Raw genomic sequence first — 25,549 nt, 5'->3', positions numbered from 1 at the left:
CAAATAAGACATACTCCTTTTAATGGTGACATCACATTTCATATTTTACATCGCCACAAACATGGTCCTTGATCTCTGAATTATGTTTTCATCTACATTTCACAGAGAAGCTTTCACAATGTGCTAACGTCACAGCTCAGACTCCGAGAAGCTGTTGTGCAGTCATCAATAAATTATTAATATATTAGTCCCTATTATTTTTATAAATACAAATCAAGATAAATATGTAGAAGGGTCCAAAAGTTTAAGATCACTAGTGAAAATGCACTGACATTGTTTTGTAATTTAATAAACATTTTTCATTACAAATTGTCGTCAGCAAAACATTTTAAGTTTCAGAATGTCTTAATATGTTTTTTTACCTTTTGCTTTAATGACAGCAGAAATCAAGCTGCGTGAGCTCAAGTTTGTGTAAAACCAAACGATCATGTCCTCCAGCAGGATTTGAGAGCATCCAAATACACAAGATGCTCTTTGAATGCAGAAGTATTACAAGTCACAAGAGACTCATTGTTTCAATTGAATCAATCGCTTATTTAATTAAATCTTAAATTTGCATTAAACAGAAGTTGCCATTGTGTTTCTTTCCCCTATTGTGAGGTAATCCGAGTGAAACAGCTTCTCGAACAAAAGAAAGGAGATTTTGTCCATTGAGAACTGAATGGCACATGAATTTTTTTTTTTTAAATAAAGATGTGCACAAACAAATAATTTATATTAAACTCTACAACATTCCATAAAATGAAGAATTGTGAATTTTGATTTCATGTTGACATTAAATGTATCAATTTTTAGTTTTAAATTTTTCAAAATCTTAAAATGTTAATTTCCAGGTGCAATTAAAAAAACTCCCAGGTTTTCAGTGTGGCCTCATACTTTTGAACCCTACTGTAAGTACATAGTAGTGCAGAAGATAAAGTAATGGTAGCATTATGAGAGTACAGGTAGAGTGACACTACAGTTACAGTGGCATGTCTTCAGGGCAGTGTCTCAGCCAAACTCCGGACAAAGAGAATCAACACTGGATCAACCCCAAACAATATGTACACTTCTCATTACCGACTCTGTATGTCTATATTGAGTTATTCATATCTAGAAATCCTCATATGACAACCCAGTTATGTATTGATGCACCCCAAACTTTTTTAGACTCCTTGAAGAAACTTATTCTGATGTTGAAATTTCCACTAAGCTGATTTAAAAAAACGAAAGAATGAAAAACAAATGCGATCATTTCATCATCATCATCATTCTCTTTTGAGGACTATATAAAGCAAGTCTTATAAAAAAATAAAAAAAAGAATATATCATTGTGTATTTAACTCTTCGTATTACAACCTCTCCATTGTCCTTTGCGCTAAAATACTACCATGCTTCAAAATATTGTCTTTTTATCTTCATTTACATTTGATGCCATCTAACCTCGGCCGATAAATATAGGTGGCATTGAATAGTTGCAGCCAGTGAAAATATATTAACAGAGAAATGGCAAATGAAAGCATGATATCAGTCCCTGTATACAGGAATACAGCCAGGACTGAATGTTTTTTTTTTTCTTTGCGAAAGTCAACATAAAAAAGTAAACATGAGATTCTAACGTCCAATTTTAACCCAAAAGCATGATAATGATAATACATAGTGCATAGTTTTATAAAGCACATCAAACCGTGCCAGCACTGTATACAGAATTCATGTTTTTGGACGCATCTTATCTGAGGTGGGGAAAAAAAGGATCATTCACTGCGGAAATATCAATATGATAAACGTATTTGCCGACATTCTGCAGATGAGTCGACCCACAGTTGATATGTCACAGGTCTGGTGCTTGTATCTCTGTTTCTTTGATGCTAGCTACAGTTAAGAGGAGGAGGAAGGGGCAGATTAAAGATTTACAAAATAAAAAAAGAAGAGCATAAGCAACATGAAAAGCTTGAAAGTCCGCCCCGTCGCCCTAAAGGCACACTAAAGTCCGTGTGGGGCATGGGGACACCTTAAACAAAGGTTTCTGAACACCGTTTTTGGCTCACCTGCCTTTCCCCATCCCTTGTTCAGAAGGATCATGCACTCCAGTGCGTTGTATGTGAATACTTGTAATTCTCTCTGTATATATATGTATTTTTATGCGTGTAGTGGCACCCTCCGGTCCGCTGGGGGGTGCTGTGCTCAGGTCAGGGTACTATGCCAGAGAGTAGATGACATTAACAGGTGACGTGGCTTCTGAGCTCTCGTTTCCTTCCGTCTCCTCTTTGTCCTTCTTAACTGTGTACTGGCCAATGAAAGAGCCGTCCTCGTTGAACTGGCCGTCTCCTCCTTCACCATAGTCCACAAGACTGTCGTCGCTCTCTTTTACGTTCCCGTCCAGGGACGTCTGGCTACCCTGCAATGGCTTGTTGTCTTCGTCACTGCTGTTGGGAGAAAGAGAAAAAGAGTTAGAACATGGTTCGGCCGGTTAGCATTGACCTGTTACAGTAGCACCCTTTGGTGGATGTTGTAACTACAATAGATTCTCTATAGACAACCATTCAAAAGTAGGCATGTATTATGATTACATAAACATAAGCAATTTAAAAATGATTTTATTATATATTTTAAATGTTTTTCTTATATTATTATATATGACATAATTTTTTTGTTTTTGAAAGAAGTCTCATGCTCACCAAGGCTGCATTTATTTGATTAAATCTACAGTAAAATCAATATTATAATACTATTTTTTATTTCAATATATTTAAAATGTAATTCATTCCTGTGATATCAAAGCTTTTAGAGTTTTCAGCAGCCATTACCCCAGTCTTCAGTGTCACATGATCCTTCAGAAATTCATTCTAATATGCTGATATGCCTCTGAGAAAATCATAATTTATTATTATCAAGTTTTTTTTTTTTTTGTGGAAAATGTTTTAAGGATACTTTGACACATAGAAAGTTTAAAAGTTCCGCTTTTTTTGACAGGAATCTTTTGTAATATTATAAATACCAAAGACTTATAAGTATTAATAATACATATTAATTAAAAAAAAAATCCTGACCCCAAACTTTTGAACAGTAGTGTCTCTCTCCATCTCTCTCTGTCAATATATTTTATTATCATAGACATACATTTACCTTATTTATATAACGTTCATCTATTCAGCCTGGTCAAGGTGACACTTTTTTATGACTCCAAAGTTATCAGTCACATGACATTTACTGCTTAGATGATTCGCTTAAAAAATGCTTGCGGAACTGATCACAATAAAACCCCTTACAGAGATTAATGGTAAAGTTAACAAATAAATTTCTCCGGGTAGTGTAAATCTTAACCCTTGGAAAATAAGCTAGGATAAGGGGGGCTGTGAACCAATAAAGTCAGGAGTTTTGAAATTCCCTCAAGGTATTCGATGCCATCTGAATAAAGATAAACCGGGGCAAAGAATACTAAAATGTCAAAATCCTATTTCCCAGATACAATATGTGGCATCTAAATGTAATGAAATTTTCAAAATAATTGACAGTTTAGCTTTTTATTCCATGTAAAAACTATTCCAACTTGACCATGCTGAGAAAAACATTTAAAATCTCACTTTTGAGAAACTTTAAGGAGAAAAAAAAAAACTCCCAAGGTGAAAGAACCACAAATGTATTACTAAAGACAAAGACAAACTCTTTTCTCTCCACTCTTTGTATTCTATAAATGATGTCATGGCTATAAATTATTCATTGCACTATATTATCACAGGTGGATCTTTCATCCCGTCCTGTCCTGTCCATGCCCAAACACATGCGACTCGTATTAAAACGGACCTCTGCTGAGCGGTAAGCGTGTCATGCATGAGGAACTGGGACCTACATCAACTGAGAAGCACCAAGAAAACAACATCTATCAGATCCTAAAAACCGTTGACTTAACACAGAGGTCCATCTTTAATTTCATGTAATATCCATGGACCTTGTTGTAAATTGTATTACGGATGGGCTGTTAAATCGAAATGTATGTAAACTACTTTGTCCTCTCACAAAACAAGGTTTACAACCAGGCTCCATCATATTATCCATTTCTATGGGTCATAAAAATGCTTTTACCAACTGCATGTATCCTCTCTATAAACAAGAATCAATTCTGTGTTAAATGTGTACATTAAATATAAATGGAATGATATTGCCAGGTGACACGGTTCTGTGCATGCACCATGACAACTGGAAAATCATGCTTAGTTATTAATCTTTAGATTCAATAAGGCACATTCAGGAAATGCTTTTCCCCCACCAAACACACACTCTGCACCAGCAAGAGTTCAGGGAATAATGAGAATGAGTTTTTGATTTAATCGATCAGTCCTCACACTCACAGTATCACCTGCTTGAATGATGTGAGTGGACATTTTCAATGAGCAACATGTATTTCTCATTGTACATCATTTTTGACAGAATATGTGAAAACTGTAATGGCATGATACAAAATTTGGCATGAATCAGGGCTTGTTGTATACGCCTATTTTTAAAAAAACATATTTTGAAAAAAAAAATGGATGAATGAATAAATAAATAAATACATAAATAAATAGGGCTGTCAGTCAAATAAAAATGTAAAATGAAATTACATATTAGTTTTAGTCAAATTTATTGAGAACTGTATGTAAATATACAGTAGCACTGTATATTTTGGCAGTAAATACTCTTTCTGTCTTGCTCCATTTTAAAACTTAACACATTAAAGGAGTAGCTCACCAAAAAATACAAATTTGCAGAAAATGTACTCACCCACAGGCCAAGATGTAGAAGAGTTTGTTTCTTCAGAACAGATTTGGTGAAATGTAGCATTACATCACTTGCTCACCAATGGATCCTCTGCAGTGAATGGGTGCCGTCAGAATGAGAGTCCAAACAACTGATAATAACATCACAATAATCCACAAGTAATCCACACAATTTAAGTCCATCAATTATTGCCTTGTGAAGTGAAAAGATGCGTGTTTGTAAGAAACAAATCCATCAAGACGTTTTATCTTGTCTGAATCAGGAGAAAAATATGCACAAATTAAGCCCCATTTATAAGGAAACCCCCAGTCCAAAACTGTTCTAAACAAATATGTTGGTGGATTAGGATATGAAAGGACAGCAGGCGATGGACTTTTTCACTTGAGGGAGTGTTGTTATGGATTATGAACTTTGGTTATGGATTATGTATTTTGGCCCAAAGCGAAGGTTTAGTCACCTTAATGATGGATTTGTTTCTTACAAACATGCAACTTTTCACTTTACTAGAAAAACGTTAATTGATGGATATTTTCAGTGTGGATTATTGTGATGTTATTATCAGTTGTTTGAACTCTCATTCTGATGGCACCCATTCACCGCAGAGGGTCCATTAGCAAGCAAGTGATGTAATGCTACATTTCTCCAAATCTCCTCCGATGAAGAAAAAACATCTACATCTCGGATGGCCTGGGGGTGAGTACATTTTCAGCAAATAAACTATAAAAAAATATTTCATCAAAAAAAATTCTATTTTGACAACCCTATAAATAAAGTTCATTAACTCACTATTATACATGGTAAATTGTAACAAAATCAAATTTTGATTCATGAATTCATGTTAGAATGAATGTTTCACGGAAGAATATAAGTTAGTAATAAATGTTTTGTTTTGTATGCTTTCAATCATTCATCAATAGTAAAGGAGAAGGACATGTATGAATCGATTAAAATCAAAAATGCAAGGCAAAAAATGCATTAGTTCATGATTAAGTAGTCCAAAGGCAGATGAAATTAGTGCTGCTCTTTTCATACCTTTCCCTTTCAAGAGACCTTCATTGGACCAACAGGAATGGAAAACACCCAAGAATAAAAAATGATTGAGGGAGAAAAAGTGAGAAAAAATGAATAAAACAAAACATTTGTGTCATCACTTAAAAAAAATAAGAGGAAAACGAAAATGATTCAGTGAACATCATAATTATAAACAGCCCTAAGGCAAATAATCTGTTGTTAGCTTTTTGTTTATTTTCTAGATGTGGCATCCTATTGAATACAGATTAGTGACAAAACCCAAGGGCTCTGATCTCCAGCAGACTCTCCTCTCAGACTGTAGGAAATGCATTAGAAATTCTGAAAGCCAAAGGGTATCGTAGACTCAATGAACTGAAAAACCATACATTTAGCTAGAAAACTCCTTGCATGCAAAGGAAAACGAAAATGATTCAGTGAACATCATAATTATAAACAGCCCTAAGGCAAATAATCTGTTGTTAGCTTTTTGTTTATTTTCTAGATGTGGCATCCTATTGAATACAGATTAGTGACAAAACCCAAGGGCTCTGATCTCCAGCAGACTCTCTTCTCAGACTGTAGGAAATGCATTAGAAATTCTGAAAGCCAAAGGGTATCGTAGACTCAATGAACTGAAAAACCATACATTTTGCTAGAAAACTCCTTGCATGCAAATTTACGTTCAATTGAGTTTCCTCTGAACAAAGCAAAGTCATTTTCACATTTCATGCTGTCATTGAATGTTGTGTACTGCGCTTTCCATTAAACAAAATTTCAAGGGTGTTAAACATGGGAGGAAGAACCTTGGTTCCTTTCTGACAAATTAACCTTGACATTACAGTACCAGCTTTTAAAATATTATTAACCTTACAATGAAAACTAGTGAACCGTGATTAATTGTTTTTTAAAAGAAAGAGACAAATTTATTTTAAGAGGGAATAAAATGCTTTAGTACTTGACATTTTATTTCTTTTTATGAACCATAAGTGTTTTAAGTGGTGCGCACTGATGTTTACAGCACCGTGTCCTAAACTGGCAAGTTTCTAGTGAAAAGCAGTTTGCTGTTCCTAAAAAGCAAAAAAAGCTTCAGATACCAAACAATCCCAGCCAATCCAAACATATTATGTTTAGGGTGACAATATGTCCTCTTTTTCCTAAATTATGTAAAATAGCTGGGCTTTGGCAGTGTTTTCCTATTGTTATCATACTCGATGAAGGTAATGGCAATGATGAAAAGTAGCCTGACAAATAATGTGCCAGCATTGTACATAATCAACCATTTGTGGCGTATGAGATGGTGGGATCTACATAAAATGATCAAAGCAATGCAAATATGCATACATTTAATGTATGTGAACTGTAGAGAGCACGTCAACAGGAAAAAAAGCCAAAACCCCGAACATTTTTAGGCAATTTAGAAATTCCGGCCAGGACATGTCTGGGAAAAAGAGGACGTATGGTCACCCTATTTAAAAAACCCTAAAAAAAAAACTTCCACTCACTATCCACACCTAGCTGCTAGTAGCTGGCTTTTAGCCCTAGCTGCTTTATCGCGTTGTGTTTGGTAAGGACATGGTATGTTTACTTTCATACAATTGCTGGAATGCATTCAAAATAAAAGGACCCAGGAGTTTAACACCTTTGAAGAGCTCAAACACTGATTAGATAGCAGCTTTAGTCCCCATTTTGTCATCCACTTGTAGGCTAACCAATGACATGCTCAGGCTGAGATGATGTGCTGAAACCAAATACCTGTTCTCGTTCCTTAACAACCCAGTCGCCAATTTGATAGAGGAGGGGGAAGAAAAGGGTTCATGAAGATGGAGTTGACCACATCATTCACATGTTAGATGGAGAGAAGTTAATGCTAGAGCCATTGCATAAGTGGAAAGGGAGGGCCAAGCAAAACTTACACTTATAGCATGAATAAGCTAATCAGTTACTGAAGAGCTGTGGCCTTGATCTCTTCAAAGTGAATCAGCTTTGACAAAAGGCAAACCATTTAATATCATGCAACTGTTAATAATTAAACTGCTGTGACACACGAGCGGTTTTATTAAAAATGCTGTAGTCTAAATGGTTAGAGCATGTTTTTTAATTAGTGGTTAAGAGGATTACATTAAATCAAATTATAAATCCATGTTACATTTCTACAGATATGTCAAATGTAGCTTAGATGCAGTATTGGAGAAGCTATTGCTGTATCTGAAACCGCTCTCTATACCCTATATAGTAATGCACTCTTTGAGCGTATATCCCATGTACACTGGCTAAAGCACTATTTCCTAAAACCTACCCCAGATTCTCTCACTTAATCTTGCTAAGTGCACTCAACTGCCATACGTTATATAGGAATTAGCGAATGAGTGAACGAGTGAGCGATTTCAGACACAGCACATGCTTAGCTTGCTACGCTAATCAAGCTACCTTTTTGAAAGTTAACATGTTAAAATTTACTAACAAAAAATTGCTAACTACAATATTAGACTATTTATGTTGTCATCCAACTGATTTTTTTTTTTTGAAGTGTTGCTATAGTACATTCGCAACAAGTAAAAGTAACATGACAATTATTAGCTTATCAAGCTTGAGATATTGGTTTAGACATATAATGTCTGCCTAAAGCCCTCACTGACACTTCCCTTTACTCTTTGCACCCAGGTTGTAATATCCACACCATCTTGAAAGATATGGGCTTATACAACAAAACCTTGAAAACAAACTAAGGATGACAGGTAGAAAAAAGTTTGTTTGTTAAAGTTCACACTGCCTTAACAAATGCCAACAGGGTAACACACTGATCCGAACAAAAGCCATCAAGCACCAGTGCTGTTATTGTTCACTTAAGCTAAAATGATTCAAAATAGTTTTCTTTAATTGAAATAAATCTAAAAAAATATATATAAATATTAGATGAAAAACTTTGAAAATTAAAAAATGTTGCACTTTGCTGTAAATAAGCTTAAGCTGATGTATTAAACTTAATAAAACTGAAATAAAAGTAATAAAAGCATATAGCATAACTGACCAATTAAAATGAAAACTGAAAATCTAAAAATAAAAGTTCGTATTTTTATTCAAAATATTAATAAACACTATGATAGTATATAAATAATTCTAAAGTAAGATTGTCAAAGCGCTGGACATTGGTGTTTGTTGGGGCAGTGTGAACACAGTGCACACTGATTTCTTTCTGCCATTATAAGACTTCAGGGTGTGAAGTTATGAGATCTGTCTGGTTTAGAGAGCAGAGATAGAACTGTACAGGGAGGACTCATTTACAGTAACTGATGTTGGCGAGGATGGTGATAAGATGTGCACTGGAGAGTTTTTAACTCCACGGCAAACACAGTTTCCTGAGAATCTGGTGCATTGTTTTCCAACTGCTGGTCAGCAAACAGATCTATTAACCACCAGCAAGCTTATTTTGTGTTTAATACAAAAGCCTCATCAACAAATGTTTTTTGAGGGTATTTATGTAATTTGTTATTTAATATTCGTTTAGTTTACTTGGTTAGTTGTTATTTTTGATTAAAATGAGAAAAGCATTTTCCCCTCTGCAGGGTGAGAGCTAAGTTCAGGACCTGTAACAGGTAAAACAAAGTTATTCGTCAACAGGTTCAATATCGTAAATAGCAGAGAGTGCATATTAACAATTCTAAAGTAAGATTATTGAAAGCCCTTTCCCGAATATGAACCCGCTGTTTATGGAAAAAGCTTACGTTTATGGTAAAAGTGATCAAAAGTGCAAACTTACTGATAGTCAAATGAACCATCTTGGTCTTTATGGTCAACAGCATCTAAGGGGAGGTCTTTCTTTTCTCTCACTGATAAAAAACAAACAAACAAACAAACACACAAAAAAAAACAGCCATACATAAAACAGTTGATAAGGGTCATGCAAATTCAAAACTGCAACTGAAATGCATCAAAAGAAAGATCATTTACATATCATAAATAAACAACCCTGGGTTAATATATTACGATTTATGGAAAGTGATCACCTGTGCCTCGTGTATTTACTGCATTTACCTGGGTATTTTCCTCCACGACTCCTCTTGATGAAACAAACAATGAGCAGGATGAGAACCAATAGAGCGACGGCACACATCAGCCCAATGAACCAGCCCTGAGTAGCGATGTCTTCCTGCTCCTTGTAGGCTGTTAACAACCAAACACACACAGAGAGGAGGGGAGGAGAAAAAGAGAGGTACAGAATGTTTAAGTTTCGTAACGGTATACACATTAGCTAGAATGGCAGAAATCAACTCCCACAGATCATTTTACACATTAAGAAGCTTGGTCTCTTTCTGCATGATTTATCGAGTCTGGAGAACAGCTGAACACACTAACACTAAATGGAGACCCTAATTAATCTCACTGACTTTCAGCAACATGGTAGGAGTCATTTGACAGCCATCCTTTATCAAAAACACATTAGCGGAGAGAACAACGGATCTGGATTTGAATTACCCATCCTGATAATAACATCAGAGCACAGGACACTCTCTCCATGAAGAGTTATCTGATGAAAACGGAACCTGAGTAAAGCTCGGTTTAACCGCATCATCAAATACTCCCCTTTTCAAAAAACACTCTTTTTAATAGATGCATCTTGCAAAACATTTTAGTCTCTCCTGATATTATAAAGTGGTCCTAGAGAGTGGACTAGTTGTTTTTCCAGTTCCCTATTGAAATGCATTTGGATATACATAATCAATCAGAAAACAGATGTGCTGCTTAATATTTTTGTGGAAACTGTGATACATATTTTTCGTGATTCTGTGATAAATAGACTTATTTAAAATAGAAGTCTTCTGTAAATTATAAATATAAGTTATAAATATAAATATAAATTTAAATGTCTTTACTATCCTGATTGAACAATTTATTGCATCCTTGCTGATTAAAACTATTAATTTCTTTAAACCTTTTTTTACTGTACCCAAACTTTTGAACATTGCATCTTATGTGCTTGTCAAACACTTAATTTCAATAAAATAAATACAAAAATATAATATAATATAATATAATGGTATTTTTATGTGAAAAATCACAGAGGGATCTATCAGTGAGAGAGAAGATTATGAGCTCAATATTCTATACCTGAAAAACAGAACAAACATCCCACCTAAAATGGCATTTACACGGCTCAAGGACTCTTTTCATCATGAGGATCAATATCTTATTGAGTGTGCTCTTACACAAAATGCCGTGAGATTTTATCTTGCTCGCACCACCTGAGGCACATACAGTATGCATCCTACTGGAAAAATAAGATTGCTAATGCATCTGAAGCTTTGAGAAATGATCTTCAATGACAAATTCACAAAATAATTTTTGTTCTCTGGGAAATTAACCCATGCCCTTGGCGTTGCTAGCACAATGCTTTACCAGTTACCAGTGACAGTTACTCATTTGTAAATATGACAAAATACAGTTTGCTGTAGGTCGAGGTCACATGTTGAACCCTTTCTTTCTCCCTTGTGTCTTGGCCACTCCTACCTCTGCCTGTCTCGAACGTGACATAGTCGCTGCTGATGGAGTTATGCTCATGGGAATACACCCGCAACCGATACTTGGCCCCGGCCACCAGCCCAGCCAGTTTAATGGGAGGCTGGTGGTTTACTTGTATGCTTTTCATCGACCCATTACCTTCAGGAGGAGACACAAGAGAGGTGCCCATCAAACCGAGCCCATCAAGCTAAACTGACCAAAACTAAGATAGCAGGTCATGGTTGTTAATTGAGGAAATGTGCTGCATCCCTATCCACTCTATATTTGAGATTATTCTCTGCTCGGTGCGATAATTCTTAAGTGAGATTGTATGAAAATAATATTTTAGGCATGCTGGGAGCGAAAATACTGGAATATCTTCGCTCAGCACACATCAAAGTCTGGCATTGGTGTATTAGGGGCATCATTTGCTTCAGTGAAAAGCTTTGATGTGAAGTTGCCACTTAATATCTCACACTGGATTTGCTATAATGAACTCCGGTCTAGAGTGGAGGGAGGTGCACCTTGTCTCAATTACCCATAGACCTCATCTCATCGCTGAGGAAGCCGAGAAGTGGAGAGACAAATCCCAATGGCACTGTCAAAAGGTGGGCATGATGTTGCAATGAGGTTCCATGATGTTCATAAGCAACCTAAATGAAATCATCATGCACTGTGCAACTCATGGGTTGGCATGAGTTTGATGCAGATACCTGCATATCAAAATGTGATCATATACAACAGCACTTGAAGCAAGCAGCCATTGGATCATACTATATGCATGTCAAAATTCAATTATAGTGCCTGAAAGTGCTACAAGAGCTACAAGCTGATGTTATGAGCTATTTATCCCTTTTAGACAATTGCCATTTATTCGTACATTCAAAAAACTCAAAAGCTTTAAAGGCAGGGTAGTTGATTTGGTTCAAAAATTTTTTTGTTATGTTGGTTGAAAGTCTCTTCACATCCTGATAGCAATGACTAAGTTAAGCGGTCTAAATGTAGTTATATATAAGTGAGTGTTAGATGATGACAAAGGTATTGTAAAAATAGAGAATTAAGTATGAACAATTAAATACCCAATATCAGGTTACTATTAGGTGATAGCTGATATAGAAACATTATATCTTGCATGCCTTTTTAACACTATTGTTTGTGGCCTTGCAAGCACTGATATTTCCTTTAGGAAAATGTATATATCTAGTTCTTTAATAGCTTGATAAATGTGCTGATTGCCTTCCAAAGCCATATAATTCTCTACCTCTCCATCAGGATCAATGTGCATGTGCAAAAAATTTTTAACATTTTTTTTAACATTTTATTTATTCCCATATTACATGTACAAAATGGGCGGATAACTCTTCAAATGTCACAATGTCCTGCTTTAAGATCAAACAAAACATCCCATATGGGCTGAGGATCTTCTACATCTAGTAAAACATTGTCACACACCATGCCTCACACAGAATGCATGCAGCCGCCACAATCTTGACAGGACATGGTGACAGGATGAGGAAGAGGGAGAAGGAAGAAGGAGAAGGAAGAGGGACTGCTATATAATGATATAGTGAGTTTACATGGGAAGTACTTTTAGAGAATGTGTGTGGGTCCTGTATTGGTCCTGATATAATTTAATCCAATAATAATGCAGTACTCCTTAGTGTAAAACAAATGAGTCCACAGTCTTGATGCAACTCTTGGATGAAATCCAGATCCCTACAGCTACATTTTCACCTGCTTGGTGGGGTATTGCATCAGGATGTACTGTACAACATGTTTCAAGATTAAATATGTTACTCTGACTCTCCCCTTGAGGAAACCTTGTAGGAAACATTCACCTCATCATTATCTTTCTCTGAAATGTTTCTACCAAAGAAAAGAAAAGAAAAAAACAAAAAACAAAGCCCAAGGGGTATCAATCAGATATGGCAGGCTTGCTGGTATAATCCAATCATGGGATGGGGCAATGGTGGCCAATATGAACATTAAGCCAAGCAGCTGTGGGCAGCCAGACAACGAGTGCTGCTGGGAAGCCAATGGCTAAGGTAAGGGTGGAGTGAGCATCTGATGAGCTGGACAGATAGCTCAAGGACGAAGGAGCAAGTGAGAGAGAGCAAGAAAATGAGTGAGAGAGAGAGACTTTGGTAGAGGAATATACATTAGTCAAACACTAGTTATGTATTGCATGTACGTTTTCCATGCTGTGACCAGTTTAACATGCACAGGCACAACAGAACACAGTTGTAGGAATTCATCTGTGTAATTAAAAATAATTAAAATGCTATAGGCACTGGGGGAAAAAATAAAAAAATCTGTATTTTTGTCCTGGTTTCAAGTAAAAAATAATAAAAGGGGAAAAAAATCCTTTTAAAATCCCATTAATAATAGAATCCTACCTTTATTATTATTATTATATATTGTATGAGCTTAATAATATAATGTGTTGCTCTCCTTCAGGAACTCGAGCTGCGTCAAAACGCTATGGGAACGCCTCTGCGTGACCACACTCTGAAGCACGTGTGAAATCCATCCAATGGAATGGCGAGACGTCATAGGCGGGATGACGTAGCAACCAGGAAGCTTAACAGCATGTCTGGTGTAAACAGTGTTAGCTTCTGCTTCTTCAGTAAGCGTTTTGTGTCTCCGTTTGTCTGAGAAACGTGTGTGTGTGTGTGTTTGTGCCAGTGCACAACTTGGTTATGGTGAGTGTGAGAAAGCCTCCCTGCCCGTGCTTCATTACGGGTGGGGATACTTATGATCTTTGCTTTGTTTGATTGGGAGTGGAGCACGCTCAGTCAGCTCTCGAGGGGGCTCACTGTCCGCATTGTGAGCGACTCTCACTGCACATGCTCGGCTCCCAACAGGCGCTCTTCAAGGAGGGAGCTCTGACAAGCTTTCTTTACGGCTTGGGTTCCGCTTCTGCCGAGGCAGAGCGGTGGCTGCGGTCATGGGGATTGCAAATTAATCTGTTGGAGGGGTTGGAGATGGGCCTGTCCCTTTCTTCGCCCTCACCCTCCAGATCTAGCACTCTCTCTAAGGGATCGGAAGCACACTCTGCAGTTTCTTCCCCCCATGGAGAGAGCTTGATGCTCCACCTTCCGAGGAGGGTGATGTGGTGGGCATCGAACAAGATGAGGCTGAGGACTCGCCACCTCAGTCCATCCAGTACGAGAAGCTGCTGGAGGTAGTGACAAGGGTGGTGGCCAAGCTTAAGATCGATTAGCCTGCCGAGAAGAAGTACGATCGTCCTAAGAGTAAGCTGGACAATCGTTTCTTGCGTTCTAGGCCACTACCTCCAGCTGGGGCCTTGTTTTTTTCCCGATCTGCACACTGAGGTGTCTAGATCATGGGGGAAACCGTTTTCAGCCCGCATCTTCAGCCCTGATTGCAGGCTTACCAAGCCGACCTGCTAAAGGATCTTGATGAGGGTGAGGAGGTCAGGTCCAACGACATTAAAGAGCTTCATCGGACTGCAGATTTGTCTCTCTGGGCCACCAAAGAGACCGCCAGAGCTATTGGCCGGTCTATGGCAGCCATTTGTGGCTATGGAGAGGCATCTCTGGTTGAACCTGTCCAAAATCAAAGAAAAGGACAGGTTCTTCCTGCTGGATGCCCTGCTTGCGCCTACTGGCCTGTTCAGCGACACAGTCAATGATGTTGTTGACAAGTTACAGGAAGCTAAGAAGCAGTCGGCGGCATTCCAGCGGTTCCTCCTTCGCTGTTCTCAGGTCCTTGGGGCTGCTGGGCGGGAGTAGCCCCAACTGTCTTGCAGCTCCTCATATTGAGAGGCTCAGAAACGGAGCGTCGCCTCTTGACTTGATTGATATTAGCTCAATCTTGATTGCTATTAGCTCAATATTAGCAGATGGCGGTTCGGCATCGAGATGTCTTCTTCACCCATATGAAAGAGTTGGGGTTATGGCTGAATGCCAAGAAAAGTGTGCTTTCTCCAGTACAGAGAATCACTTATCTGGGTGTGGTATGGGATTCAACCACGATGCAGGCACATCTGTCTCCTGCTTGGATTGAGTTGATCCTTGCAGCCATGAAGAGGGTGAAGCTAAGCCAGTCACTTATTGTCAAACAGTTTCAGAGACTGTTGGGTCTGATGGCAGCTGCATCCAACATGATTCTTTTTGGCCTGCTGTACATGAGACCCCTGCAGTGGTGGCTCAGAACCAAGGGGTTTTCGCCGTGCGGCAACCTGCTCCGCACTATCAAGATCACGCGGCAATGCCTTTGGGCCTTGGATTTGTGGAGGAATCCTTGGTTCCTTTCCCAGGGTCCTGTGCTGGGAGCTTCATGTCATTGCGTAATGCTTACGACAGATGCATCCCTCACAGGCTGGGGAGTGATCATGAGTGGTTGCTCAGCTCAGGGTCTGTGAGAAGACCGACATCTCTTGTGGCACATCAACTGCCTGGAGATGCTGGCCATGTTTCGTGCACTGAGACACTTTCTCCCAGACCTGAGAGGCCATCATGTGCTAGTCCGAACAGACAACATGTCGGTGGTCTCTCCCTGAGAGCAGTTTACATCCCTGGGCACCTCAATCACACACATCCAGTCGAAGCAGGGGTTGAGTCCCGGTGTTCGGCCAGGCCCAAGTGGACTTGTTTGCATCTTGAGAGACCTCACATTGTACACTCTGATTCTCTCTCACACATCCAGCTCCTCTGGGACTGGATGCTATGGTACAGACATGGCCGAGGATGCGTCGGTACGCTTTTCCCCCTATTGCTCTGCTCCCGGGAGTTCTGGAGAGAGTGCGCCGGGACGGGGTTCATATGCTGCAAGTAGCTACGTTCTGGCCGGGCCGAATATGGTTCTCGGACATGGTGGCCCTTCTCAATGGCTCTCCTTGGGAGATTCCCGTCAGGAGGGACCTCCCATCTCAGGTGGGGAGCTCAAATCTTCACCCCCGGAGATAAACTGTGGGTGTGGCCCCTGAAGCCAAATCATAGCTTCCGGTCTCTCAAGTGAGGTTGTTGAGACTATTCTCCAATCCAGAGCTCCCTCCACGAGGAATTTGTACTCCTTGAAGTGGAACCTTTACACTTCTGTGAGTGATATCTGTCAGCTGGACCCAGTCAACTGCCCAGTTGGTTCAGTGCTGTAGTTCCTGCAGGAACAATTTTCCACAGGGTTAGCCCACTCCATCCTGAAGGTGTTCGTGGTGACTATGGTTGCTTACCACACCCCTCTGGGTGGCCAGTCATTGGGGAGGAACCCATTGGTTACAAGTTTCCTCCATGGTGCCTTGAGGCTGAGGCCTACTTTGCGCTCTAGAGTCCCGTCCTGGGATTTGGCCATCGTCCTGGAAGTTCTCTGTTTGATTTAAACAGAGAGGTTCCTCACAGTTAAAACTATTTTCTTACTGGCTGTCTCTTCTCTCAAGAGTATCGGTGACCTTCAGGCTCTTTCTGTGGCCCCTTCATTTCTGGAGTTTGCTCCTGGTATGGCTAAAGCATTCTTATACCCTAGAGCAGGGTATGTGCCTAACGTGCCCACCATAGTTCCACAGCCCATTGTGCTGCAGGCCTTCTGTCCTCCTCCCTTTAAGAAGCTTAATCTGGTTTGCACTGGATGCTTATGTCCACAGAGCTGCCCTGTGCGGGAAGTTTGACCAGTTATTCGTTTGCTTTGGTCCGCCCAAGAGGTCTTCCGGTGACCAAGCAGACCTTAAGACGGTGGATTGTGGATGTGATATCTTTTGATTAGGAGTCCTCTGCCATCCCTTCACCTTCGGGGGTCAGAGCCCACTCTACGAGAAGTGTGGCAGCCTCCAAGGCCTTTCTCTCTGGGGTGTCGATACAGATATCTGTAATGCTGCGGGCTGGTCTTCTACACTCATGTTTGTCAGGTTTTACAACATTGACATGGGAACCACTCCTGGCTCCTCTGTTTTCTTATACTAGTTGTGACACTAGGCAGGGATTTTTAAGCATGGCGGAGTGGGCATTCTCGTTCCCATAGCGTTTCAACACAGATTGAGTTAATAAGGTTCAAGATTAAAACAAGAAGAAAATATTTACATTATTTAATATCTATCTATCTATCTATCTATCTATATACACACACACATTCATTTTAAGCTAAAAAGCTAAACAAATTATATTTTTTTGCAGCATGTTTTCTGAAAACAAATCTTATATTGTTTAATACTCACATACATTCACACCTAAAATGTTTATATATTTTTACTTGTAAAAAACAAGACAAAACTTCTAAAATGTTTAAGTGAGTGCAGTACTTTATATAATAAGAGTGGACTGCTGGGTGCCTCAAAGTCACTATTTGCTGACCAAAATTCTCTGTAGCCCAATTAGAGCAGGTCTTGGTCATCTCTTTTTTTTCCAGTCTCAAGGTGTCTCTCCCCCTCATAGATTTAGTCAAATCTCTCCCTGTTCTTAGCCACCAGTGAGAAAAAGAGCTTTCTAAAGGGGACATGCATGACTGCTGATGACACAAAGCAGAACGCAGTATTGCAAGTAGATATGATATTATTGAGTAACATGCTGGGGGACTGCCTCAGTTTGGTGTTAAAACACATTTTAAGTTAACAAGCTAAACAAATACAGTGGAAAAAGAACATTACAGAGGATCACAGCAGGGAGACATCCTAAATGCTGAACAATTCAAACAACATTTACAATACCTCCCTTTCAAATAAATCTGAGCTCCCTGTAATGTTTACTGTGATGTTCTGTAAATTTGCCATATAAATGAGGCCCAATTAAACATTACGAGAGTATGATTTGGGTCTCCAGCAGGCCCAGTAAAATCTAGTGTCCCTTTATAAGCTCTCGATAGGTGCATCTGGCTCTTACTGTCCAGTGTGAACTCTAGCACAAACTCGCTGCTGTCAACGGAGAAGTTGTGCTTCCAGCTGACGTTAGCATAGTCATTGTTAGCATCCACGGTCAGATTCCAGATTTTTACATTCGGGGCTATGCAGAACAGGTGGGAGAGGAGTACACTTAAATATTTTCTGATACAGACACTGGTTAGGTTACACATACTTAAACTTAAAGACCCCATGAAACTTAAATTTGACTTTTGTATCTTTTAGTTAATATAGATTACTTAGCTTTGAGGTTAGGTCCTCTATTTGCTTGTATAGTTAACAAAATGTTTAGCAGGTACATACCATCCTCTGTGGAGACTAGACCAAAAATATGGCTATCATCCTGCACTTTGTGGCATATTTAAATTTTTGTGTAATAAAATTTTCTTTAGAATGAAAACATTTCCTTCACGTTCACATTAGCAAAACTTCCTGTCCATTATCAATATATGCATTAAGCATGTATCAATATATGCATTAAGTGATGCATTAAGCACCACTAAAACTTTGAACGTTTTTTATTGGTAAATGTTGCAAATTCTTGTGTACAAACCCACAGATTTTTGCCATATAAAGGTAAATGTGACCTTACTCTTAAGGCCTCAATAAACATCAAGCAAAATCAAAGAACAAACTGGTGACATTTTTTCGAACTTTTTCGAACTAAAACTGGTCAAAACAAAGTTCGTTTGGAGTTTTTTCGGTAGTTTGAAACAACTCACCAAAGTGAACTTTTCGGAAAAGTTTGTGCCAGCTGGTAAATACTTTCGAACTGAGGCTTCCAGCTCCTCTTCTCTCACCGTTGTCATTTTTTGTTGGGTGTTTATGTTATTGAGATTGTAGCATGCGGCACATATTTGAATATTCATCTAAACACCACTTCCAGCAGCATGGGTGGTGTCAGAATGTACGAAAATGGTATATTGTTGCATTTCGAACTTTTTTCGAACATAGTTTTCATAGTTCATAGCAGACATTAGTTTAAGCTTATTAGCTATTAAAAACATAGCTGTATTTAGCGTTTAGCTATTTACCACCTGTAAATACTGTCACTATAAATGTCAACACAAGAAAGAAAACTTTCATGGGGTCTTTAAAACAGCTGAATACATTAGCCAGAAAATGTTAGCAATATATGCTAGCATGTGTGATTTCATTTCTAACCTTTTCTTCTAAATATCTCATAGTTTAGTGAGCAACATCATGCATTTAATTTTATAATGCAACTAAACTATTTGTAAAGCAAATGTCAATACTAATTCTGCATAATCTAAGTGTCCATGAGGGAACAGGGCGAACATCAATCATGCCCTGTCCTAAATGGTCTGCTAACCGAGTCAGTCATACATAATAAATGTCATCTAAACAAGAAGACACACTGATTTGATCTAATTAATCTATACTGTGGGCGTTGCCAATGCACACTGCATCATTATCAGATACCCAGCATTTTCCAATCCACTGTTTTAGGAGACATGGGCCGAACAGGAAGAACCGTGGTGGAAGCTGTTGTAGTAGTGGTGGTAGTAGTAGTTGTAGTAGTAGTAGTAGTGGTAGTGGTTGTAGGTTTGGGCGGAGCAGCAGTTGTAGGGGCTGGTGTGGCTGGTTCTGGGGTAAGTATTGTTGGGACTGGGTCAGTAGAGAGGGGAGGGGGAGGAGGAGGAGTTTCAAACATCAAGCCATCTGTAAAGTTAACGGCTGAGAGGAAGAACAAAGAGAAGTTTAGGTGGAGGTTCCAGGGTTAAGCACAAGAGTGACAAAGAGAAGCGAGAAAACACAGAAAAGAGTTAATTAAATGGAATTCCCACAGTTCCCTTTTTCCAAAACTTATTCAGTGAAAGACAGTGGCTATGTTCCGAATGGAATACTGGCATACTGCATATTATCTACTGTATTCTATCTGCTACTTATATTATTATCTACTGTAATCTACAAACTGTGAATTAACTATGTGAAAACAACGTTTCTTCTGTTTTGTAATATTGTATTTGAATGTGTTTGTGTGTATATGTATGTATGTGTGTGTGTGTATATGTATGTACGCATGTATACATATATCTACACACTACCAGTCAAATGTTCAGGGAGTAGTTTTTTTTTTAAAGCAATTGATACTTTTATTAAGCATGGATGCATTAAATGTATTAAAAGTGACAGTAACAACATTTACAATGTTAAGATTTATAAAAAATAAGCACCAAATAAAACACTGAAGACTGAAGTAAAATATATTAAAATAGAAAACAGATATTTTAAAATGTAATAGCAGCCTTTGCAAGCAAGACTTTTCAAAACCATAAAAAAAAAATCGTACTGTCCCAAAATCTTTCAATGGTAGTGTATATAGTATATATGTATAATAATTCAATTTCCTGGGTCATGACAGACACCTAAATACCATGCTTAAGTATGACCAGAAATTATGTCATGCCTTGAAGAATATTTGCATCTTTAAAGCAGCACTATGTAACTTTTGGCGCTCTAGCGGTTAATAAACAGAACTGCACACATCCCGCGGAAGAACATTCCAACCGGATCTATGGCGATTCACGCAGGTATGTGTTACTCCGCAGCGGTGACGACCCGACCAGGCTACAATAGTCCAAATATATGTACTTATTAGTGTACCGTAGTGATTCGGAATAAGACAAAAACGCGGTTTGGAAGATCAATTCATGATGTACTCGCTCATTATATACATTTAGCAAATTTTGAACACAGAAAAAGTTACATAGTGCTGCTTTAAGATGCCAATATTTTGTAATGCTTGCATTGTTTGTTTAGCTTGTATTACTGCTCAAATATTTTTTGAAATATACATGAAATATTCACGCTCACAACTTTGTGATATTTGTGAGCATGAATGTCGGCACATATCATGCCGCTGAGGAATAATGAAGAGGTTGCATAGAGGGTATCAAAAAAATTGATTGTTGTGCACCACCAAGGGGAAAAACAGTGTCACTACAAACCACTGTGTATAAGCTGTGCAACACTCTGCAAAATGCTACAGTATTCTCAGATCTATTGGCATTTTGAAACAACTAAAAATAGAAAATCATATCTACTGGGATTTAACAAACAAACTTGCAGAGCTGTCAATACAAAAAGAGAAGATGTGTGGAAATCCATTAGACAACACATGGCATAGAATCATTATCATGGAAGATAGAGATTCATAATGAAAAATATTCAATATTGTACATCTTTTTTAAGCTTTTACCTTGGAAACAACAGTGCTTTGAGTACCATTAACTCCATAACAAAAACTGTATAAGCAGTTTCCAAACTCAACTTGACAGGCAAAACTAAAACATGAGAGCAATCCATAATATGCTGGCAAAGTTTAAACCAGACAGAGTGTCAGAGAGCCCTGGAGCCCTTGGTGACATCAAGGTTTGCCAGACCAAGACATGTGAGTCTTTTTCACAGGGGTGTGGTTTTAGATCAACACAGCCAATCAGCCATAACTTAGAGCACTCTTACCTGTATGTCTCCATCTGACACAAAATAAAAAAATAAAAATAAAAAATATGAACGTGGCACAAGCAGAAGCGGCGCGTGCATTGCAAAAGCAACAGTTTGTGACTAATGGCGAGCTGATTTAACATTTACTCTTTTTAATAATTAAGCAGCACAACACTCACTATTCTGCAGCTTTGCCTTACCAAATACTAGCTTCCATTTATCATTACTTGGCATTTGACCTGCACATGCACTAGCTACACATAAACAACAACTTTGGAGGAGTTGCTGGAGACACATTAGAAAACAGCTCATAATTACTTTGCTAATACACTTATTATTTTTTACTATTATGCTATTTTTGTCATGGATGGATTCACAGCCAAATATCATCACTCCATTAGTACTGTTTCATAATTGAATTTCATTTTAACACAGGCTATTTTTTATTGTAAGCTTTACACAGCATAATTTGCATGATTGAAAGGAGAAAACGTCTGCCACTTTTGTAAAGCTTAGCCTTGCATGGTAACAGCATTAACTATGAAAATACTGATAAATTTGGCATTTTGGTGTATTAATCATAAGTATCTGCATCCACTTTGAAAGAGCAGCTGGCAAATGAAAGTAGCCATTTACACAAATAACACACAAACTGCTTCCTCTCTGACTATTTGCAACCTGTGTTAAATCTAAAAAAAGTTATTTTAATAACATTAAGAAAATAGCTAATGGTTCGACAGGTACTGTACAATTCAATGGGCCTATGATATAACTGCTATCCTCCAGTACAAAATTATATTAATTCAGTAGGCCTATTCATAACAATATGCCCTTTATTTCAACCAGAGAAAGAGAAAGAGAAGATTGAGATTTCAGTGCTATCAACACAAAGCGCATTGGTCAATGGATGCAATTTTCATCCAAAGCATTTAACTAGTGAACAGTTTAAACATTTTTGAGAAACTGGTATAAACTACATAAACAACCGTTAAATTGGCTTGCCATAGTGATTCACTTCTGTAACAGCATTCTCTTCACAGATGTCCATACATTATTTGATTTTTGTCTTCTATCATCTGAACATTAACTTCCCTTCCCCTAACGCAAAACCTAGAGGTACCAACTAAAATTAGAATTAAAATAATAATAATTTTAAAAATCCTCTTTTCAAACAACTTTCAAATATTCCCCTCAGTATTTTTCCCCAGTAAAAATTACCTTAAAAAATATAAACTGACCTGCGAAGCAAATATGTATAAGACAATTTTTGTACACAATTTTGGCACAATTTATTTAATTATTTCAGATATAAAATAATTATTTAAAATTAATGATTAAATCAATTATAATAAATTTATAATAAATAAATTGTTATCAATTAAATATAACTCAAACTTCTGAAAACTTCTTGTGTTCGAAAGTATCTTATGCCATTTGCTTCTTAAGTATCTTAAAAAATATCTTAAAAGTCCAGTCAGGCCACTAAAAAAGAAAGAAAGAAAGAAAGAAAGAAAGAAATCCATTTGGTGCTTGTAACTGTTGGTAAAACTGTTTAAATAAATACAGTATGTGAGTTATTTGTGTTTGGCTACACTGTAATTAATTTTTTTCCGAAGCGGTAAACAAAACAAATACTATTTGAGTACATTTAATACTGTTTCACTCTGTATACTTCAAAATTTCAGGTTTAATTTAAAGTGTTACTTGCCGATTCTTTTCAATTATTTGTGAAATGTACTTTTTTTCAGTGTAGGAATCTCAAGTGTGGCCTTGAGTTTAAGTACTCAGCTGCACTGTTACATATTTAAAGTAGACAGACAGAATTTGAGAGAAAGACAAGACAGAGGCTGCAACAGAGTCAGAGACAGAGCAGGGCAAGAGATAGGCAGGCAGGCATGATATGAATATTGAATTAGCAATGGTGGCAAATAAGTAATTTTAGAGCATGTCAGGCAGATGTTTGGTCACTCACCTTGTAGTCTTTAAACTCTCCGTTCACAGTGCTGGGGTCCACATGCACCCAGTGAATATTTACTTTGGTGCTGTTGATCTTCGACACCCTGAGTTCTGTTGGTGCAGCAGATGGTTCTGATGGGAAAAATAGTATGAGTACAAAACAAACCAGAAAAGATGTTTAAAAAAGTGTCATTAAATATGAAATGTTAGTACTCACTGTCTTCCCCAGAATAACCAATGACTATGTTTGACTCTGGGCTGTGTCCAAAGTCATTGACAGCCTGTATTTTGATCTCATACGGGACATAAGTGTCTGTATTATGCATAATGTGCTTTGTTCTGGTTGTGGTTATGTTATCCCACTCTTCCTCAATGTCTTTCCTTCTCCATGAGACTACATATCGCAGGTTTGGCCCGTTCCTTTCTGTGTTCTTAAGTGCCTGTGAAATGTACAGATAGATTAGGTCACTAACTGTCACATCTGTCTGCTTTATCGAGGTATTTCAATAAACCTGGTTCATTTTACCTGCCATGTGATCTCCATGTTGTTCTTCTTGCTTCCCCAGCCTTTAAGACCACTCGGCACAACATCAGGATCTGAAACAAATCATTATACGTAACTAAATGACTGTTTAAACACATTTTCTAACACATTTCTGTCAGGGCTTATGGATATAGCTGATCTCTTACGGGCTCCGCTGGTCTGATAGCGTGCAGAGGGGAGGCTGGGTTGACTCTGGCCCACAGCATTGATTGCAATCACTCTGAACTGGTAGTTGACAAATGGTGACAGTTGCAGGTTAACTGAGTTTAGGTTGCCATCAAATATAGACAGGTTCTGCCACTTCCCCGGCTCCCACCTGTCCTCTTCAAACTGGACGAGGAAATCTGTAGTAACGCAAGAAGTCAGAGTGGGAAAATTGCAATATCTGTTAAAAAAAGAGTTTTAAAGTATACATTTCCGGTATTGGTCAATAAAAAGGAAGAGGTAGAGATATCAGTCCTACACAGATAAGGAAACTCAAAAGTGCATGACGTTAAATATAAAATGATCTTTTGATTGAGGTAAAATTCAAAAGACTTGTTGACTTATTGTCATTTCTTTTGAGGATTACATCATTACACCGGTTGTTGTTTTTTTATAGGTCATATTTACTTGACTGATCAGTGACTTGAGACCCTATACTCTAAACTCACGTGTAACAGGACTGTTGTTTTCATTCCCAGGCACCCAGGTGAGTCTAACACTACGTGCTGAGGGGTCCGAGAGCTCAAGATCCTGAGGGGGGTCGGGTCGACCTGGAAGAGAACAACATACTAATTAACCATGTTAACTTATTAGAGTACTAATTATTCTCAGAAGTTGAGAGTAAGAATTAAAAACAGAGATTGATTGTTAGAGGCTTTAATTGGACATTAGAAATAATACCTGCAGAGGCACTACGATTTGAGGCAGATGAGATGTCATCCTCTATGAGGTAAAGGTCAAAGGTCAGAGGTCAAGGGTTAGTGTGGCTATTAGTAGATAAATATAATAAAAGACAAACAACTATAGCTAAAAGGAAGCACAACAGTAGTAATATTCAAGCAAACTATTAAGAAAACATGCTATATTTTTCATAAAGGGAAGTGCTGTGGTGTTATTTTTAAGAGCGACAGTTCTAAAAGTTATAAAAGTACAAAAAAAAAAGTTTAGGGCAGTTTATTATCCTCTGGATATGTGACATGTGACTGTCCCACATGTCCATATCCGCTTAGTATCTATTATAAAATATGTTAGCAACATAAAAAAGGTGCATAAAGGAAGAGCTACATCTATTGTATGCTGTATGTGAATGTGTGCGTACCTGTAACTGTAAGGCGAGCTGAGGCAGAGTCCTCATCTATTTCAGTTTTGGCAGTGCATGTGTAGGTTCCTCCATCTTCTGGATTGACATTGTGAATAGTCAAGGACTCCTCATCCTTTCTGAACCGGCCACTAAAACATACAGAAATTAGACGTCAAGTACAGGACACACACTACCGTTCAAAAAG

At 38.0% G+C, this 25,549-nt stretch overlaps 1 protein-coding gene across 1 annotated transcript in view; it reads right to left on the bottom strand.

Annotated features, from left to right (window-relative positions):
* Nucleotides 1-588: 588 nt before the first annotated feature.
* The window catches only part of LOC107727176 (neurofascin-like), a 60,948-nt gene continuing 35,987 nt past the window's right edge, over nt 589-25,549 (bottom strand). The window contains exons 17-30 of the mRNA XM_016536961.1: nt 25,363-25,493; nt 24,945-24,986; nt 24,713-24,814; nt 24,206-24,403; nt 24,042-24,112; nt 23,733-23,955; nt 23,532-23,647; nt 19,535-19,829; nt 18,075-18,194; nt 11,254-11,403; nt 9,781-9,909; nt 9,506-9,575; nt 5,770-5,787; nt 589-2,405 (exon numbers count right to left, since the gene is read on the bottom strand). Of these exons, the coding sequence (XP_016392447.1) occupies nt 2,177-2,405; nt 5,770-5,787; nt 9,506-9,575; nt 9,781-9,909; nt 11,254-11,403; nt 18,075-18,194; nt 19,535-19,829; nt 23,532-23,647; nt 23,733-23,955; nt 24,042-24,112; nt 24,206-24,403; nt 24,713-24,814; nt 24,945-24,986; nt 25,363-25,493 (1,894 nt within the window). The 3' untranslated portion in view covers nt 589-2,176. The remainder of the gene's footprint in view (nt 2,406-5,769; nt 5,788-9,505; nt 9,576-9,780; nt 9,910-11,253; nt 11,404-18,074; nt 18,195-19,534; nt 19,830-23,531; nt 23,648-23,732; nt 23,956-24,041; nt 24,113-24,205; nt 24,404-24,712; nt 24,815-24,944; nt 24,987-25,362; nt 25,494-25,549) is intronic.

Source organism: Sinocyclocheilus rhinocerous, unplaced genomic scaffold (genome assembly GCF_001515625.1).
Source record: "Sinocyclocheilus rhinocerous isolate Xijiao unplaced genomic scaffold, SAMN03320098_v1.1 scaffold6, whole genome shotgun sequence".
NCBI lineage: Eukaryota > Metazoa > Chordata > Actinopteri > Cypriniformes > Cyprinidae > Sinocyclocheilus > Sinocyclocheilus rhinocerous.
Note: the sequence above shows the minus strand (reverse complement) of the source record. Positions and strands in the feature narration are given on the sequence as shown.